This window comes from Muntiacus reevesi, chromosome 10 (assembly GCF_963930625.1).
Source record: "Muntiacus reevesi chromosome 10, mMunRee1.1, whole genome shotgun sequence".
NCBI classification, from domain to species: Eukaryota; Metazoa; Chordata; class Mammalia; order Artiodactyla; family Cervidae; genus Muntiacus; species Muntiacus reevesi.
Window position 1 is genome coordinate 29963684 of NC_089258.1, and position 18707 is coordinate 29982390.

The 18707-nt window shown below is 45.9% G+C and overlaps 1 protein-coding gene across 8 annotated transcripts in view; it reads right to left on the bottom strand.

Annotated features, from left to right (window-relative positions):
* PTPN3 (protein tyrosine phosphatase non-receptor type 3) overlaps positions 1–18707 on the bottom strand; it is a 113649-nt gene that overhangs the window by 32509 nt on the left and 62433 nt on the right. For 7 of the 8 annotated variants that reach the window (XM_065946827.1, XM_065946824.1, XM_065946825.1 and 4 more), the window contains 7 exons: positions 17431–17519; positions 16203–16266; positions 14644–14816; positions 11500–11634; positions 8993–9169; positions 2843–2938; positions 135–321 (listed from right to left, as the gene is read on the bottom strand). In XM_065946827.1, coding sequence (XP_065802899.1) covers positions 135–321; positions 2843–2938; positions 8993–9169; positions 11500–11634; positions 14644–14816; positions 16203–16266; positions 17431–17519 — 921 coding nt within the window. The remainder of the gene's footprint in view (positions 1–134; positions 322–2842; positions 2939–8992; positions 9170–11499; positions 11635–14643; positions 14817–16202; positions 16267–17430; positions 17520–18707) is intronic. The other variant, XM_065946831.1, reaches the window with a different exon arrangement.

Below are 18707 nucleotides of genomic sequence, written 5' to 3' on the forward strand. Positions count from 1 at the left end.
AACTTCTTTCTCCAGCGGTTGGTGATAACCTATTTCCTTTGAGTCCTAAACCACTTAACTGCCCGAGAGGCGGCCCCACAGGGGTAGCCCGGCTGGCTTGGCCCCACTTCAGCCACAGCACCTGCGCGCCCCACCTTGTCACAGTAGTACTGGCTGGAGTCCTCGGCGATGCCCCCTGTGGTCACCCTGTGGAAGTCCTCTAGGAACTGCTGATCGACGCCATCTGGGGAGCAGGAGCCTGGAGCATTTGAAGATGGAGACACAGAACTGGATGACTTCTGGGTCAGGCAGCTTTGTGCTGGGCTGTTCTCGGATATACTCCTTCATCGTGGGGGAGGAGGAGATATTTTAATAACTGGATTAATATTTTATCAGAGCACACAATACTGACTGTTGGAGCCTGGCATCTCACGGCTGTCACTGATCCTTAGAACCTTAGAGGGGATCTGAAGGTCAAGCCCAGGGCTCAGGCACACCCAGAGTCCACTGGCTGCCCACACCCCCAGCTGGCCTCAATAGCATCAGCTTTTAGTTTTGGGGAAAAGGGGAAAGAGAGCAGGGCAGTACCAAGAACTGCTGACAACTCAGCAGCTTTAGAAAGGTAAAAGGGAGCTGTGCCCAGCTATTCTGTTGCTTAATTATTGAAGCTCACTCAGATGTGTGGGTCTCCATCGCTGCTGAAAGTTTTTCCTTCCATCTCATTCCCGCTCATAGCTCTGCTTCAAAGGACAGTTTGCTACCCAGAGGAAATGGGACTGGACTGCACATTCAGGACAATTTCTATCAATCCTAGTTTACATTATTCACCTGTGACATCCACTCATTGCCTCCGCTGAGATCATGGGTTTTCTTTTTTTCTAACATAGGTCCTTCTGTATCTTGGTGCTGCACAATCCAATATGGCAGCCACCAGTCACAAGTGGCTATTTAAAGAAGTGAGGATTAGAAAATTCCTCAGCTGCACCAGTCACATTTCAAAAATGCCCAAGAGCTACACGTGACTAGAAGCTCCTGCACTGGACAAGATCAGGCACAGAACACTTCCACCATTGCAGGAAGTTCTACGGATGACGCTGTCGTTGAGAAGTGTCAAAGACCTCTGGGGCCATCTGTCCCGTTCTCATTTCACAGATGAAGAAACTGGTCAAGAGGCACTGAGTGACTTGTCCCAGGTCACACAGCTTTTTCCTCAGCCACCAGGAGTCTGGTGAACAGGAGTCCCTGAGCACCTCTCCCCTCTCCCAGCCACCAGATCAGCTCCTAAGACCATCCTCTCCAACCTCTCGGGGCTGCAAGGATGAACACTGTGTAGGGTACACAACTCCTCTGCATCATGCACACCCACACTACACTCCTTCCAGGGCTGCAGGCTGAGCGAAAGACGCCTTCAAACGCCGACAGACTATGGGGCTATCCTCACGCTGCACAGACTCCTCCACATTCTGACCTCACTCCGGGTCAGTTGATGGGAAAGGTGAGCAGACAAGGACAGTGAGACAGACAGATGGACGACAGTCACTGCTGCCTCTTACTAAACCTTTATTTCAGGTCCCTTTCCAGGGATTTTTCCATTAACGGAGTACCTCTCTGTTTCCCAGCAAGTTTAAATTAGCTTACTTTAAATACAAAATCTGTATCGTTTTACTCATACAAAGTGATTCACAATCTCAATTCATTTGAATACAAAATTTCGGTGACAGCGTAGAAATAGAGCTATTTGCAAGAGAAGAGTTTGAACTTAAGGTGCTCAAACTGCCAGTTAAGGGGTATCATGGATGGGAAAGCATTTCAGAGCGAGGAGATTTTGGACTTAAAGCTGTGTCCTAGTGGGATGTTTTCAGGCTGGAAATAAATGACTTTAGTTAACAGGAAACTAAAAAAAAAAAAAGTTCTCAAGTAAGGGCACTGTTTCTCTCTTGATGTTTCTAAGAGCACCTCCTAGTGGCAGAAAGGGAGACTTGAACTTGCTAAACAAGATAAAGCCCAAAGCATTTAGGAAACGCTATTTCCAGCTAGCGGTGGAACTGAACCTCTAACACGGAGCTGCCGACAGCATTCATACTTCAAGTATTTGGGAGAATCTGGAGACGAGAGTGATGGAAAGGGTGAGGACATGCAAACAAAAGAGCAAGGCAAAACAGCGGAAAACAGACTTCTCAGTCAAGTGTAATATATTTTTGTATTCACTATATCTAACTTCTAAATTCTGAATTTTGAAATACGTTATATAGAATTTAGATGACATTTTGGAAGGTTTTAAAGTATTTTTCTTTTATCAGTATCAAACTGAATGGTCTACCCAAAACAACCCACAGTACTAAAAATAACCTATTCAAAGTCATTATGTCCCCAATCCTATTTTCTAAGTAGGGGCGGAGAGGTTACTTTTAGATGGTAATTTATTAAACATGACAATATTTTTTTTGGCTGAACCACCATGTACAGACGTTCCCTGCAGGCTGCAGTAACGTTCGGCTCAGCGTGGAAGATGGACAGACAGATGGCGAGGAGGACATCAAACAATGTGAGACACAACGAGAAGGTGGCAGCTGGACACAGCACAGCGACGCCGCGAGTGAGGACGCCAGACCATGTAGCCATCCTCCCCGCTCGGGGCAGGATGCGAGGCATGACTGAGGGAGGGACCAGGGCACCCCCTGAGGCTTCGGGGTAACTGTGAAAGGGGCCAAGAAACTAGGCAGAGAGACTGGAAGCAGGTGGTCTGCCCCAGAGGCAGGAGGAGGGACTGCCACTGCTCTTGGGGAACCAGAGCGGTCGGGGAGGGACTGGCCACCCCCAGCTCCCGGAGGAGAAAGGGGCAGAGGCAGACGGACGGACTGACCGGCAGACAAGCGGGTGCTCGCCCTCAGAAGCCGATGCTTCAGAACTGTAAACGCAGTAGGCATCGGAAACAAAAGCCAGGACAGAGTTCATTTCTCTGAAGAGAAGCAAGGTTAAAGAAAAAGTTAAAATGGCAAGATTTACCATGTGATATTTTTTATACCACTCTCTCCTACACTCTAGAGAAATTTCAAAGACCCCTGCTACCCACCCCCAAACCTGTCAGCTGAGCAAAGCTGTGCTCCCACCCAGGGTTTCACGGTTCTCACTGGGGGCGCCTGACAGCTCTGGCGGGCGACAGAATGGGCGCTGTTCCGGATGGCATCTCTCTCTCGTCTATGAGCTTCTCGAGGTTGGGAGGGACCCTAGTCCTCTGTCTCTTCCTCCCCAAGGGCACTGAACACGTAGCCAGGTGATCTACATGGGTCCTGATGGAAGGAGCAATGACTAGCAGAAAGTATCTCCGAAGTGTGGGTGTTGGTGTCGTGGAAACACTGTCCAGGTGACACTTATTTCTGCAACACACGCCAAGCGCCCGAGATCCAAACTTCACGCAAGAAGTGGCGGAGGGAACACAGGTCAGAAATGCCGCCTTCTGAGCTCTGTGTCTCATCACTAATGGAGTCACAGGTCATGCATCATCCCCAGGCTGCCCCCTTGGACGCGGTGATACCTCAACAGCAAGAAGGCACTGCGTAAATTTTGGTCAATTTGTGCTTGAATTGTTTGAGAATTTCTCACCCATATGCGCCCTGCAGCGGCACCTACCACGGGGAACTGCTGACAGAGGACAGTTAACCAAAACTTGTTGCAGTAAATCTGTCTGAGTCCTTGGTGTGCAGATCAGATGCTGTGTGGTCATGTGATATGGGGACCTGCCATGGAAGTGGCAGAGGAGACACACATTATGAAAACTTGGGAGCTTGTCTGGGCATTACCCAAGGGCTGCATCCTGTTTCATGTGACCATGCGTCTGTCTGTCTGTCCATCTATCCACAGAGTCATTGTATATCTAAGTGCCAGGCATCATGCCAGGTTTGGGGGAAGGAGAGGTGAATAGGGCACTGTTTCTGCCCTCGGAGAGCTCACTGTCTATTTTAAGGTACAGAAATAAATCAGACATTATCATCACGCTCTAAGGGAGATGCTCAGATGTCTGGGGTACAGTGGGAGGCCAGGAAGGACTCCACAGAAGAGGGTGCACTTGAGTCTGAAAGATAAACTAGCAGCAGTTTAAACAGGTAGTCAGAAGGGAAGAAGAAAGAATTGTAGACAAAACTCTAATTAAAAAAAACAAACCTGCAGCATCTGCAAAGGCATGAAACCTTGAAAAAGCACAGAAAAGACACCTAAGTAGGGGAGTGATGTGCTCGGGATTGAATTTCAGGAAGATAAGCCTGTTACCCTGTTGAAACTCCAATACTTTGGCCACCTGATGCGAAGAGCTGACTCATTTGAAAAGACCCTGATGCTGGGAAAGATTGAGGGCAGGAGGAGAAGGGGATGACAGAGGATGAGATGGTTAGATGGCATCACCGACTCAATGGACATGAGTTTGGATAAACTCCAGGAGCTGGTGATGGACAGGGAGGCCTGGCGTGCTGCAGTTCATGGGGTCGCAAAGAGTCAGACACGACTGAGCGACTGAACTGAACTGAGCCCTTGTGAAGGATGGTCTGGAAGGAGGAGGAGAGACCACAGACAGGAGGATACTTAGAACACTGCTGAAAGCATCCCTTTGAGAGATAATGGCAGTTATGCACGGGCAAGGCGATGGGGAGGATGGCGGAGAGGTCCATGCCAAGAGATGTTTGTGGGAGAGAAACAGCGGGAGCTGGATAACACAGGTGCAAGAAAAGTTGTTGAGGATGCCTTAAGTCCCAACAGGTGCCAAGAGGGTGGTTCTTGAACATGGCCTCACTCACCAAGACATGGGAGCAGCCGCAGGCTGGACAGAGGATGATGAGCTGAGGCCGCGTCAGGCTGGGTTAAAGTAGTCATCAGATGTCCACACGCAAGCGGCCCGAGACCAAGAGAAGGGCAGGCAAGGTGCAGGGAAAATGAACACAAGACTCCTGTGAAACCCTGTCGCTGGCTGGTCTCCTGCGGGGAGCCACAGTTTGGAAACCAGGCTGTCCAAGACAGCAGGCTGCCCCGTGGCAGGAGAGCTGCCCATCACCGGCTGGGTGACCAGGTGACAGGGCAGAGGGAATTCCTACCCCTGGTGATGCAGCTGAAGAAGGGGATACCTAGAGTTCCTTCCAATGCATGGAGGCTATTTTAAAACATTTTAAAAGACAGTGGTGAAATACACATGAAATTTACCATCTTAACCATTTTCAAGTGTATAGTTCAGTAGCATGAAATGTATTCACACGGCTGTACGTACAGAAGTTTGGAAATAAAAGCCGACAGCTGCCCTGTGTCCCCAGAACAAGGCAGGCTCTGGAGAAGGAAATGAGCAAACGGCCAAGACATCATGGTGGCACCAGGCCCCACTCCCTCTGACGAAAAGTTCTTCAAACACAACCCTCATCTGCCCTGAAAGTTGTTTTCCTCCAGCTTTCTGCTCTGCAAAGTCGTTTTCTCCTTTGGGGCACTCCCCCTCCTTTTTTTTTAAATTTCTTCCCTGGGTGGCAGGTTGTTTTTGTTTTTGGAAACCTCCTTTTCTGCAGATTTTGGCCTTGGCTCCGAAGCAAGGCATGGAACGCAGAATGGCTGAGGGCTAACAGGAGGACCGCCTGCTTGGGCAGAAAGCAAACTGCCAAGGACTCGTAACTATAATCATAAACTCTGCCGCGCTGCTATAAATACGCGACAAACCACGGTGACTCATCCGCGAGGACAATGTTCAGAGAGTCGGAGCTATGCCTCTGGGTTGAGAGCCAAAGTTGAATCACTCTTTTCTTCCTTTCTCTCCTTTTTCCTCTGGTTCACATGGGTACAGAACACTGCACGTCATCCTTCTTTCTAAAAGGAACTCTTCTTGCTGTCTGTATTCATCTGATATCGCCGACAGGATATTTCTTCTTGCCTCTTAACATGCCAATTTGCTATATAAAACATGTCCGATGTTTCTTAAATACTTTGCAAATACTGTAGCTGACACTGGGAGTTCGTGGATTCAGCTAATCGTGAATCAAATTAAATCCAGAGTTATGAAGGATCAGGGCTTCCCTGGTGTCTCAGGGAATCCTGAGAGAATTTGCCTGCAATGCCGGAAACCTGGATTCGATCCCTAGGTCGGGAAGATCCCCTGGAAGGGGGAATGGCTACTGACTCCAGTATTCTTGCCTGGAGAATTCCATGGACAGACGAGCCTGGCAGGCTACAGTCCATGGGGTCACAAACAGTAGGACATGACTGAGGGACTCACACACACGAAGGACCAACCGTACTTCACCATTTTACAAGAGAGATTTTTTGCGTCCATGGATTTTGTACCTTTGAGGGTCCTGGAATCAATCCCCCTTAGGTACTTTGGGATGACTGTACTCACTGAAAACACCACCGCAGTTTTTTCACCAAGTACAGACCAACTTTTCCTCCTTGCTTTGGGCAATGGAGGACCAATGGAAGCCTTATGCCTCTGAAAGCTCAGAAGAAGGTGGCTTCCTGCCAGTGGGACAGGGTCCCCATCCTGAACTTGTTTCACCTGTTCATCCCACTTGCAAAGTACAGCTGCTAACTGGACTCTGTGAGCTGTCTACTGAGGCTCACCTGGCAAACCCAAGGCAAGGTAGGATGCCTCTGAATCAACATTATTTGCTACTTCTAATGGTTCGCTGCAAAATAAAGAGTGTCCCAGGATGATACATCTTCCGAGGTCTCACGAAGGCATTTTCAGGAAGAACTGATGGGCAAGGCCCAGGGGTGAATAGGGCCAGGAATTACTTAAACCAAACAGGGCTTGAGGAAGTCAATTTTCAATGGAGTTTTAATAAACTTAAATTCAAACAGCCACGTGTGTGTGGCTGTCCTCGCCTGTGAAGGTCTGGATGCTCTGTAATTCCATGGTTGGGTCACAGACCGCACTTAGGAAGATCTGAGGTAGGACCTGTAATCAGGCTTCTCAGAAGCTGCCGTTTTCCTAAACTCTCTTCTCCTTCCATCAAACGGACCGAGCCCCACAGGGCGCTGATGAAGGCTGATAATGTGCTCTCTGCCCAGGTGGCCTGAGGTCCCTGAAAGCAAAGACTTGTCTACTTCACTTTCACGTTCCCTCAAGGAGCAGCCAAGGGTATATAAAGTGCGCTGCAGGACTCAGCAACGAGCGGAGCCCTTTAAGACATCCACGTACCCACAACGAGCAGAGCCCAGTCACGTACCCGTGAACAGAATCCATCTCTTGTCCACCTGCCACCCTGGAAATGTGCTGTATCTGTGTTGTCCCGTTTGGTAGCCTCTATCTACATGTGGTCCAGAGCACTCAAGATGACGCTTGTGTGACTGAGGAACTGAACTTAACATTTTATTTTACATTCAGTAATTTCAATCTGAATAACCACACGTGACTAGAGGCTACTGTACCGGATAGTACAACTCCATGATGGGACTGCAAACCACAACAGGGTGGTCTGACACGGAGGAAGGTGTGACTGGGCAGCTCAGAGCCCTCAGACAGTCCCTAAACCCTCCTTCTCCCTTCACCAAAGCGACATAGCCCCTGACAGGCTCATACTGGCTTAAGTCACGCTTGCCTAGGCTCCTTGTAGAACATGCAAAAACCACTGTGCCCCACAGAGGAACTCACACCCTTCCACTGTAGCCTCAACAGCACTGTGAGTTGGAGCAAGAGATAGCGATCATTTCAACAGAAGCATCATCCAAGCTCAGGTCACAAGGAAATAATGACCAGAGGATTATTCAACCAGAGGTGTTAAGAACACAGATAAGCTGGAAACCATGTTTGCTGTGGTCAGGGAGAGCAGAGAGAGCGCGAGCAATCTCACACTTAAGTGTGGCAATCTCACACTTAAGTGTGAAGTGAGATCTGTGATTCACCTGTGAGGCCGAGAATGGTCAGGATGCATTTAAGGCTTTAATCCTAGGAGCTAGAGTGCTAGAGTGGTAAAAATTTACAGATCAACCGAAGTGCCTTCTTGTTAATCCTCTGCTTTCAGGGGAGGCATCGTATGTTTCTACATTTTGAGCACAGCATGGGACCAAACAGAATGGATACTAATGACCATGGTTGACTTCCTAAAAAAAAGATCCATTCCCATCACATTTTGTCATTTATGATCTGTGTCTTGTCCCCTTCAAAAAATGATTTGAGATAGCTTACTCTAAAATGTGCAGACATGGCAGAACAGTGAATTCATTAAGACCAGAGGAAAAATAAGACTCATTAATAGGACAGAGAAGAAAGAGTAAGGACTATGTCAGAAATCTGGGCTCTGGGAAGCTAATGCAACAGAGTCTGACATGCAGCTCTGAGCTGCTTGCTAGTCAAGCGAACAGGGAACAAGTAAATCAGATATTATCTTACTGAATAATAAAAGGACTCAAGGCAGTATTTTAGGAGAGATGTATTGTGAAGGGAGTTTGTCACAATAAAAAAAAAAAGACTATGGGGACATAAAAGAATTTGATGCAAACTGTCCTTGACAAAAATTTAACAAAGAAAATCAGAGATGTTCTCTCCATGTTTTTTTTTCTTTATACTAAATATTCATTAAAAACCAAAAGCGAACAAATGCCCTGAGGACAGACTGTGGATCTGAGAAGGTTTTCTGCAGACAGAGAGAAATGAACACACTTTCTGGGGTGGGGAATCTTGCAGTGGATGAACGCCGACAACCTAGAGACATACTGGTCTAGTCAACATGTCCTCAACCTCTGGTGTATGGAATGGTTTAAACTGAGTTTTGCTCATCAACTGGAGAGAACACCATTCAGAGAGCTAATGGGTGTGTGGATGGTAGGTTGCTGTCATTGAGAAAAAGAAGGGCGAGCTAATGACCCCAGGCACACAGCTTGTGGGGGAAGGCAGAGTGCGACTGATGTTCTCAGCCTGGCAGAGAGCACCCCAGGGAGCTGGCTGCCAGCTCCAGCCTCTGCCTCCTTTTAAATGGCCGTGGGGCATGAGCAAATTCCTCAACAGCTCCAACAAGGAGACCCAGGAAAGAGAGGAGCACAGGTTTCTTACTCTCGGTGTGGGCTTCGGTTCTGAGAGACCTCGGAATCACTGTCTTTAGGGGACAGGGAGCCCTTGTAGGTGTAGAACACATCTTCGGTCTCGGTGATGTATGTCATCTCGTTGGCAAGGTTGTCTGCAGAAGAGTGCCGTGGCTTTCGGATCTCGTGCCGGAGCCGAGGACTTCGCCTGGTGGGGAAAGGTGCAGAGTGAAGCGCTGAGAGCAGATTCTACTTAAGGATTCTATCAGACATCAGTGATCTAACCTCTGTGCCCTGACCGTCCCAAGGCTGGCTTTACTGATGCTGCTTGAATTTAAGAGCTGGTTAACCCCCTCAGTACACCAGGATCCACCAGGGGCTGAGTGGTCCCAGAGACTCTGAGCCCAGTGCTACTCAACTTTATAAACCGGCAGATGAGACTGGTTTGTGCCTTTTGGGAAGCTGTTGAGTGTTGGTTTAGGGGGAGTTATTCTTCCAAGAGCACTCAAGGTCTCAATGCATAAGGAGGTCTAATTGGCTGCTCATCAGACAATTTTCCTGATTCACTTATGCAGTATAAATAGAAGGTTTAGAAGCTAAAGTGTTTTTTTTTTGGCAAAATTTGAACCTTATTTCAACTATATCCCCTAATGTCAATTTCACTTGATCCAAGAAGAAATGTTCGCTTTTCAAAATAGATCTAGGTGGCAGTGAAAGTGAAAGTGCTAGTTGCTCCGTCGTGTCCACCTCTTTGCAAACCCCAAGGACTGTATTAGCACCGCTCTGTCCTTCCAATAGCAGCAGCAGCCGTGTGTCATGAGGCAAGTCACTCTACCTCTCTGAGCCTCAGCTGGACCCACCTGGCTCCTGAAAATGAGCCAAATGAGGCAATGTTCTCGGATGCCTGGGGTGACACCTGGGGTAGCACCTAGGCACTAGCGGCTCCTGCAGTCGGCAACTCTAGGCCGCTAAACTTTCTTAAATTTCATTTTCCTTGCTTTTTCATCTTCCCCTTCCTTTTTAGCCATTTCTCCTTGGGACTGCCAGGGCCTCCACTTTCGCAATCCCTTTGGGCCTGGAGGATCAATACACTGTGCCCAGAGCTGAGCAGAAAGGCTCGTGACTCCTCCCGAGAGGACCTATAAATAGCAGTGAGAGCCAAACCCCACTGTTCTCCTGCATGTTGTCCTGGTCTCTGCTGCTAAGAGACTTGCAGACAAACTAAGCCGCTGCTTTATAGCACACACGGACCACTATAGGATGAGTGCCTACATTTCAGAAACCAAGAATCAATCTACTCGGTCATGTTATAACTTTCCAACACCAAATACCATCACCCTTCTTGCCCAGAGCATCTCGCCCCAGCAGAGAGTCCTTTCCCAGCAGCCCTGCACAACCACTCCCTTTCTGCCTGCCTGGCAGAATGTTTCTTAGTCTTGGAAGATCACTCCTTAAGAATTTATAGGTACACCCTGTCTATCAGGAAATGAACAGAAAGCCATAATCCTATTTTAGGGCGGAGTTGGGCCAAGGTTTCCAGCTTGGTTCCCCCCCCCCCATAACGCCTGGCTGTTTTGGAGGCATTTAAAAAATGGCCTGATGTCTCTGAGGAACATTATACTAACAATAATAATAATAATAATAAAATAATAAAAATAACAAACAATAACAACAATTCTACCTGATCTTTTTTGTATAGCTAACAAAGCACTTGTACATTGTTAGTTCATTCAACCCCTTTACAGATGGAAAGGCTGAGACCAGAGAGATAAACACATTTGTTAATGGACAGAAGAGCCAAAATCTGAGTCCAGGTCTTCCAGCTACAAGCCCAGTGCCCTTATCCACGTCACCAAACTGCCAATTCCTTCCTTTTAGGCCAAGTCCATCAACTTAGAAGTTGGCAGGCTACTTTCCAACGAGCATTTGCTACTGTGGCTGAGGGTCACACATCTTTCTGTTAGTTGTATTGCATACTTTACTATGTTTTCTCAAAGTTTATTTTGTTTGGTATTAATGGGAAACATGAGATTAAATAAAAGTTAAACATGCTTCTTTATCACAGGACTTCTCGAAACTTGAATATGCTAATGCATACTATAATTTCAAGAAGGGCACTTCAGTAGGCTGTGGTGCTCAAATTTATTTAGACCAAATAACTTTTTAAAAAAGAACATCCCAGGAACTTCCCGAGCAGTCTGGTGGTGGGGTGCAGGTTTGATTCCTGGCTGGGGAACTAAGATCCCACATGCCTTATGGCCGAAAAAACCCAAAACATAAAACAGTAGCAACATTGTAACAAGTTTGAAAGACTTAAAAAAAATTATATATAAAAAAAAGAACATCCAAACATCATACACTAAAAAAAAATCTAGCTACACTTGTGCATCTCATAAAAATAGTCACTTGTGCAATAGTCAAATATGCAAATGTAAACTCTCATCATAGACCATCTATAGTTAGGTTTTTATTTTTATTTAGTTTTTAAAAGAAATAAAGTGTTTACTGGTGGATAGTACCAAAAAAAGAAAGACATACCAGTTGGGAGTAATAGGAGGAGACCGGGAAGGTAGACTCTTGGTTTCTAAATGTTCCACCGATAAAGATCTCCGCATGGCTGGGTTCCACACCATCCCTCCAATCACCTTTTTGCAATACTGGTTATTTACAGACCTGAAAAACCAGATGCAGGTTCACTTTCTACACTGACATGTTCAACGAGATAGAAGTGATAGCATAAATGAGACAAACAGTCTGCACACGCTCCCTCCCTGACGCAGGGCCAGTTAACGCTTTGGTGACCCCAGCCGAGGTTCCCGGGAGTGGAGGCACCTGGGTCAGAGATTCCTTTCTGGGCTGGCTTTCCCTGACGTTCTTTCTTTTCTTTGGGTGCAAAAATATTTTCCTGTCCTTACTGCTGCAAGCAACAAAACTGTTTTCAGAATATAAACCATGCCTTACCAGATGAGAAGGAATTTCAGGATTAACGGTGAAACACCGTTCAGGGAACTTCAAGGAATTCTCACTTTTACTCACACTGGCAGGAGTACAAACATTAACCATCCTTCCCCGTGTTCTCTGTCATTCTAGCTGGCAGAAGCTGTCACCGTAAATCACTCAGAACTCTTAAGAGCAGACCTGAGAAAATATGCTTAGACAGCAGTTTGGGGCTGTATTCTTTGAATGTGTCACCCTAAAGGTTACTTTCGGATTTCATTTACACCTAGGTAACTTAAGTCTCAGCTCCCTAGACCCCTCAGAGTATGAATTATTTGAGAGGATGGAGTTGGAAACTAGTTTCCGGAAAACTCAGTCCTGGCACTTGTAAATTTTAAATGAATGTTTTAGTACCTTGAAACATTTGACACATTTCCTTGCAGCCTAAAGCCAGCAAGCCACAAAAATCATGACAAAGACCTCAGAAGAACATAGGTGACATGAAGCACACCCTCTAGAATATCAATGTCCTGATTTTCAATGAGAAATATGGCTGTCACCCTGATCAAAATCTCACAGCAGCATCACCAGGAGAATCCACATCAGAAACCTAATTATCGTTGATTGAGAGCACAGCATCGCAACAGTGGGAGCAAGCCAGATGATTCAAAGGTTGAATGTAGCAGTTCCCCAAAGTATGTGTCATGGGTTATTAATAGGTACTCTTTGGAAAAAGAAGTGTTCCACTGTCCCGTAGGCTTGGAAAATACCAAACAAGCTTCTTTCATGTGGAAGCTTTCAGAGGCCCAATATGCGAATGTGTAATTGCATCTCTAGGGGTTGGGCAAATCGTGTAACCTAAGCCTCAGTTTCTCTATCTGTGAAACAGAGATAATGAAGGATGAGATTTGCCAGTATGCTGAAGCTGAGATTGGTGGTGAAGAACTGCTGACCTGTGGCCACCGAGTCACCCTTCAGAGCCCGTGACCCTCAGCTGCAGATTAAAGGGGGGTGCGGGGGACAAGTTCTCTGCCTCTTCCACCCAGAACGGCCTGTGACTGCTTTAACCAAGATTAACTGTGCCAGGTCTGGGCCCAGCCTTTAAGATGACCAGCTGCTTCTGCCTTAGACTCTTGCAGTCCTGAGCCTCCGTGTAAGAAGTCCAAATACTATGGGAGAGGCCCTGAGAAACACAGAGAAGATGGCGGTCCAGAGGAGTACAGTCTTTTCATCATCCTGTCAAGGCACCAGGTGTGGAGAGGTGGTCCTGGACCCTCAGCCTAGCCCAGCCCAGCCCAGCCACATCTCACCAAGAAACCTCAATCCACATACTGCATGCAGTGGAAGAACCATCCAGTCACGCCCTTCCTGAAAACATGACCCACAAGGTCTTAAGATATAACAGAATGATTACTGCTCTAAGCCACCAAAATAGGGGCGGTTTCATCTGTCACAATGGATAACAACAACAACAACAAAAATCCTCTGTGTTGGCCACACTTTATAGAAGAAGAAACTGAAGAAGCAAATTAAATTAAAACTGATGTAGATCAGGTTTCTTAGTAACAGAGTCCAGGCTTTCAGTTGCCCTCAATGCCACTTCTCAGCTCACCGAGAGGATTAAGTCCAACCAAAGTAAATGCTACATTCCAGCAAATTATGTTTATAGACATAGAAGATAGAAATAGAGTTACTGCAGGTATAAAAATACTGAATGGTTTCTTAAGCCAAAACCTTTAAAAATACATTTGTTCTTGGTTCAACAGAAACAGAGAGAGCATTTAGCACCATAAATACCATCAATAATATCAACAGACATTTACCACTTATTCAATCTAGAATGTTACTGATTACCAATATAGTAGGAAAGTCACTGAAATGGTCAAATGGTCTCATACAGTCCCACATATCAGATAATGACTCAGACAGGGGTATCATTTTTAGTAACAGCCACATCAAAAAAAAAAAATCACAAAAATAAATTTTCCAACCAAACAATTTGAATAATTTGATAGGCAATTTTTGCTACACCTTTAAAGAAGGCAGGATAAAAACAAATACGAAAATATAAACTGCATGGTTAGTTTCGACAATACACTATAAACTAAAAACTTCAATTTATAGATTTATTTTACTGTACTAACCATTAGGTATTTTGAATATCATTCCTATGAATAACAGCATACATGGAATTGCCATATTTAAAAAAGAATTAAACACAATATGTGCGAGGAACAAAGTAAGCACTCAGTAATTGTCAGCTGCAACTATTGTTGTTCCTACTGTTGTATGTTGTGAGTGTCAGTTGCCTGACTCTGGAAGTCTTTACTTCTGCTCATTCATTCATTCACTATTACAGAGCATCTAATGGAGTTAACATTCAGTGGGAGAGGCTGCCTTAATGCCACCAAGATGGCCATGAGTCACGGCTGTGAGCTTCCTGGCGCTTTCATGGCGGAGTCGTTGCAACTGTGGGCGCTCCGGAGCTCTGAGCAATACAGAGCTGAGAAGGCAGAAGCAAGCGACAGGAGCAGAAGTGCCTGAGTGTGTGTGGAAGGAGACATCGCTGCCTGTCCCTGGAGAGACTTTCATCTGAGCTTCTAAGATCCACCCGCACCTCTGGCCCCAGGACATGGGGCCTCGGGGAAAGACATCTCTTTCTCGGAGGATGTCTGTTCCCCGGGGGTTACTAAGACGGGCTTACATTTCAGGCTACTGTGGAGACTACCTCTAGAGAATACTCACTTTTTGGGGTTCCTAGAGCCCAGAGTCCAGTACTGAGACAGAACATTCTTTTCCTGAGGTAGCAGCTTCTTTGCCTGAAAGAATGTATGGTGCTCGACACAGGACTTCCACAAGTTTTTGCAAGATCGGTAATTTAACATGTTGAAGGCCACTATATGCTCCCTGGATTCCGTCTGGGAGAAAAAAACACAGTAGAGAATTCAGCTGCACAGTTGTAGAAGCAGGGTCTCGAACACTTTATGCCCGTATGAGTGGTAATCCGGGAAGAAACAAAAGACAGTGGAAAACTGGCTTCAAAATTCCTTAGGCCACAAAATAGGGTTCTAAGAATATTCAACAGCAGGAGTTGTTAACCATCTTTATGAACGTGGTAAAAAAAAAAAAAGATCACCAGCGTGAAACTCTCCATCACCCTCTGTGGCCTTTCATGGATGCTTTCATTTCACATCTGTCTACCTTTCTAGGTCGGATATATTTGGAGCAACAGAATAAGGGCTGTCTGATACAATCCTTTTTAAAATTTAGCTCTGGGAAAAATCTCTCCCCTGAAGAAATAATCTTTCACCTGTCAAATGACAGGAATCTTATAACGCTTTGGATCTCTATTCGCTTTCCACAAAGCGAGTCAAATCTAGTGCTCACTCAAAATCATCATTTTGATCATTTGCTCAATTTCCCTCCTACTTGAATTCAGGTTTTCTGTTCTCATGTTAAATTACCATCCTGTGCATTTCTGCGGTACCCTGCATCTTGCATGTGGGGCTCGGGAGACCCAGATTCTAGTCCTTATTTGCTCTGAGCTTTAGTGTTCTCATTCCTAAGAGTTCACTGTGGTGTGGAGCCATTTTAAGCACACATTGTCTTTGGAAAATTGGGAAGTGGCATAGTGACGGTAAGTGAAAAACATGCAGCCTAACAAACAAGACAGAGTGTGGTGTCACGGTAAGAGCTGGCAGCTCAGATTTATAACGACTGGTTCAAACTCCAGCTCTTCCACCTTGCTAGCTGTGGATTCTCTCACCTCTAAGTCACTTTTCTCCAAGTGAAAAAGCAAGTTGAGTTATCTGGAGGGCTGTGGATTCCTCCTATGAGGCATACACCCAAGGCCACCATGCATTTTAAACACATCAAGGGCAGAAACTGACCTTGCTGACTTTCACTGCTATCTCTACGGTGGGCTTGGCCAGGGGCTTTGACAAATGGCACTTCTACCTAAATCAGATGATTCCCTGAGAAGTGGGCATTGCTGCGTTCCAGCAAAAAAGGTTAACTCCAACTAGGGGAGGTTACGTAACCTGCCCAGCTGGGCAAGTGGAAGAGCTAGGGCCTGAACCCAATGTCTGTGGCTCCAAAGCAAGCGACTTTCCCAGCCAGATAAGCAGAGTGAATTACACAGAGAACCATGGGGCCCTCAGGATCCAAATGCCCACTTTCTTCCCACCGCTTGCTGAGCTCTCTCTTCCGTGTTAAAAGTACAACAACCACATTCACCTACCCAAGGGCTAAGAGCTGAAGTGGCTAAAAGCAAAAGGACCAAAGTGAGCAGAGATTTAACTCACCTGTTTTTGTCGCTGGTGTATAAAGAATTTTTTCCTTTTGAAAGAAATTTTTAGAATGTTCACCCTGCCAAAAAAAAATAAAACATGACACAAAAAAAGCACATCAGGGAGCAGCCGGGTTGCAGCTGACGCCTCTCGGTGTGTGTCCTCTAGTCCATGGTCGTGATGGCCAGGGGCTCTCGGCTTCCTAGGCTTCGCTGCAGCGTAGAAAGGATGGCGGCCCCATGGCCCCGGCCAAGCACCAAGTGGCTGACCGAAGCCGAGTGTCACATCTGGGCCACCGGATTATGATGTAGCTCTTAAATAACGAGGACCACGGGCAAGGCGCTCCTTTTGCTGTCAGCTGTTCTGTGATGCGGCAGCTCTGCGGGAGCTGGTGTGTACCTGGGCAAGACAGCTGAGGGCAGTGTGGAGCAGTGGGAGGAGCACAGACAGACCGAGATCCGCGCCCAGCTGCTTTGCAACTTAAAAGTCACTTAACGGCCATGTGTCAACTAGCCTCTTGTCTGCAGAGCAACACAGTTAGAGCCACCACGAACTGGGCCTTTTTTATGCACCAGGTCCTCTGCTTCAAGCTTTACGGCAGCCCCTCTGCTAAGCCTTGCAGCAGTCCTGAAAACTACATATCGTTATAACCAATTTTCAAATGAGGAAACTAAGGCTGGGAGATATCCCATAAGTGCTCAAGATAATTCATCCAGAGATGCTTGAAGCCAGGATCGGAGCATGTACTCTTAATTCCTCCAGCAGAGAGCCTTTGGAACAAGGGGGACAGCACTGCCTTTCTCAGATTTGTGATGATTCGAGTCTTTTGGGTCTCCTCAGGTTTTAGACCAGAATCGGGCACTTGACAAGGCTTCAATTAATAACTCAGAAACGACACAGAAAATACAACTCCTGCTCAGAGGAAGTTCTCTGAATTCTGGCTCACGTGCTGCCCAGGAAGGATTCTTTAGCACCAAAACCTGCCTTGAGCTGTTTTTATCCATGTTTCACAGAGTATCCCAAACCATAGGGTGACCAAGGCGGAATGGGATGGCCAGTAATAACCAGAAGAATTTTCCCAAGTACAGAATCTGGATGAATTGTAGAGCAGAGGTAAAAACTTGGGAGAAAGTCTCTGTCCCTTCTTTAGAAATAAGTGTTTAAAATTAGAGGTACCGTTACTTTTGTTCAGCATATTTTTGAAGCATGATTCAGAGAATAATTAGAACTGGTTTGCACTTACCAAGGATAGAAACTTGTGCAAATATATTTTCGGTACACAGCAATGCCCGCAGAAGCAATTCCAATCATTAGATCTAAATTGTGCAGATCCTGTAAAATAGGAAGACCTCAGATTCACAGCGTGTTACCGTCATGCTTATGGCCTCTGGTAACTCAAGCACCCACGCTTTTATAAATAGCACTAAGTATAAGCTCCAAAAGGAAAATCACAGAAAACAGGCAAAAATCTCCTCTTAACAGATAAACTTAAGATCTAAGCACTTAGCACCAAATTCTCCTAAAGTGAAAATATATTGCCTGACAGCAACACCTGGGTCCTGCCAGTTTACAATGTTATTAAGCAAGCTCACTCATTCCACAGAATCAGAGAAATGAACATCTGCCTTTACACTTTCAATAATTAGTATCAGACACTGTATTAAAAACAGAAAAGCCTCGTCCCCCACACTGCTTTAAACAAATCTCAACTCCCACCACTGCAAAGGCTTTAGCTGAAGTGTAGCACTGCTGATTCTAAACCCAATGAAGAAATAAAATATGGCTTTTAGATCCAATACATTCAACATTTTTAAGAGCCTATGTGCTAGGCATTGTTGTAGATAATGAAGATGACAAAGATACAGTGACAAAAGCTGTTTTAAATCTGTTAAAGGACAAGCAATGAAAATTTTAAAATAACACAGTTTCATCATGGGGAATTCCCTGGCGGTCCAGTGGTTAGGACTCAGCTTCCACTGCTGGGAACCCGGGTCTGATCCCTGGTTGGGGAACTGAGATCCTGCATGCTGTGCGGCATGGCCAAAGAACAATACAAACCAAAGGAAAACAGTTCCTCCTCCTGAGTCACTTATATTCTATTTACCCACTCGGATACTCATAATTTTATTTTTGACGTGGACCATTTTATAAAAGTCTTTATTGAATTTGGTAAAATACTGCTTCTGTTTTTAAGGTTAGGTTCTTTGGCCTCAAGGAGTGTGAGATCTTAGCTTCCGGACCAGGGATTGAGCCTGTATCCCCTACACTGGAAGGTGAATAACTGGGCCACTGGACTACCAGGGAAGTCCCTCTGAATTTTCCAGAAGGGGCAGAGTTACCAGTGAGTGTGAACCTTAGGTCTGTCTCTTACGAGCTATGTTGGTTTGGGCTCCTGAGCCTAAATTTTTCCTTTTGTGCAATAAGGATTATCGAATTCACCTCTAAGAGTTTTATCAGGTTGAACTTAGAGAATATAAGAATGTAGAACAGGGCCTGGCATGTGGTAGGCATAATAAACAT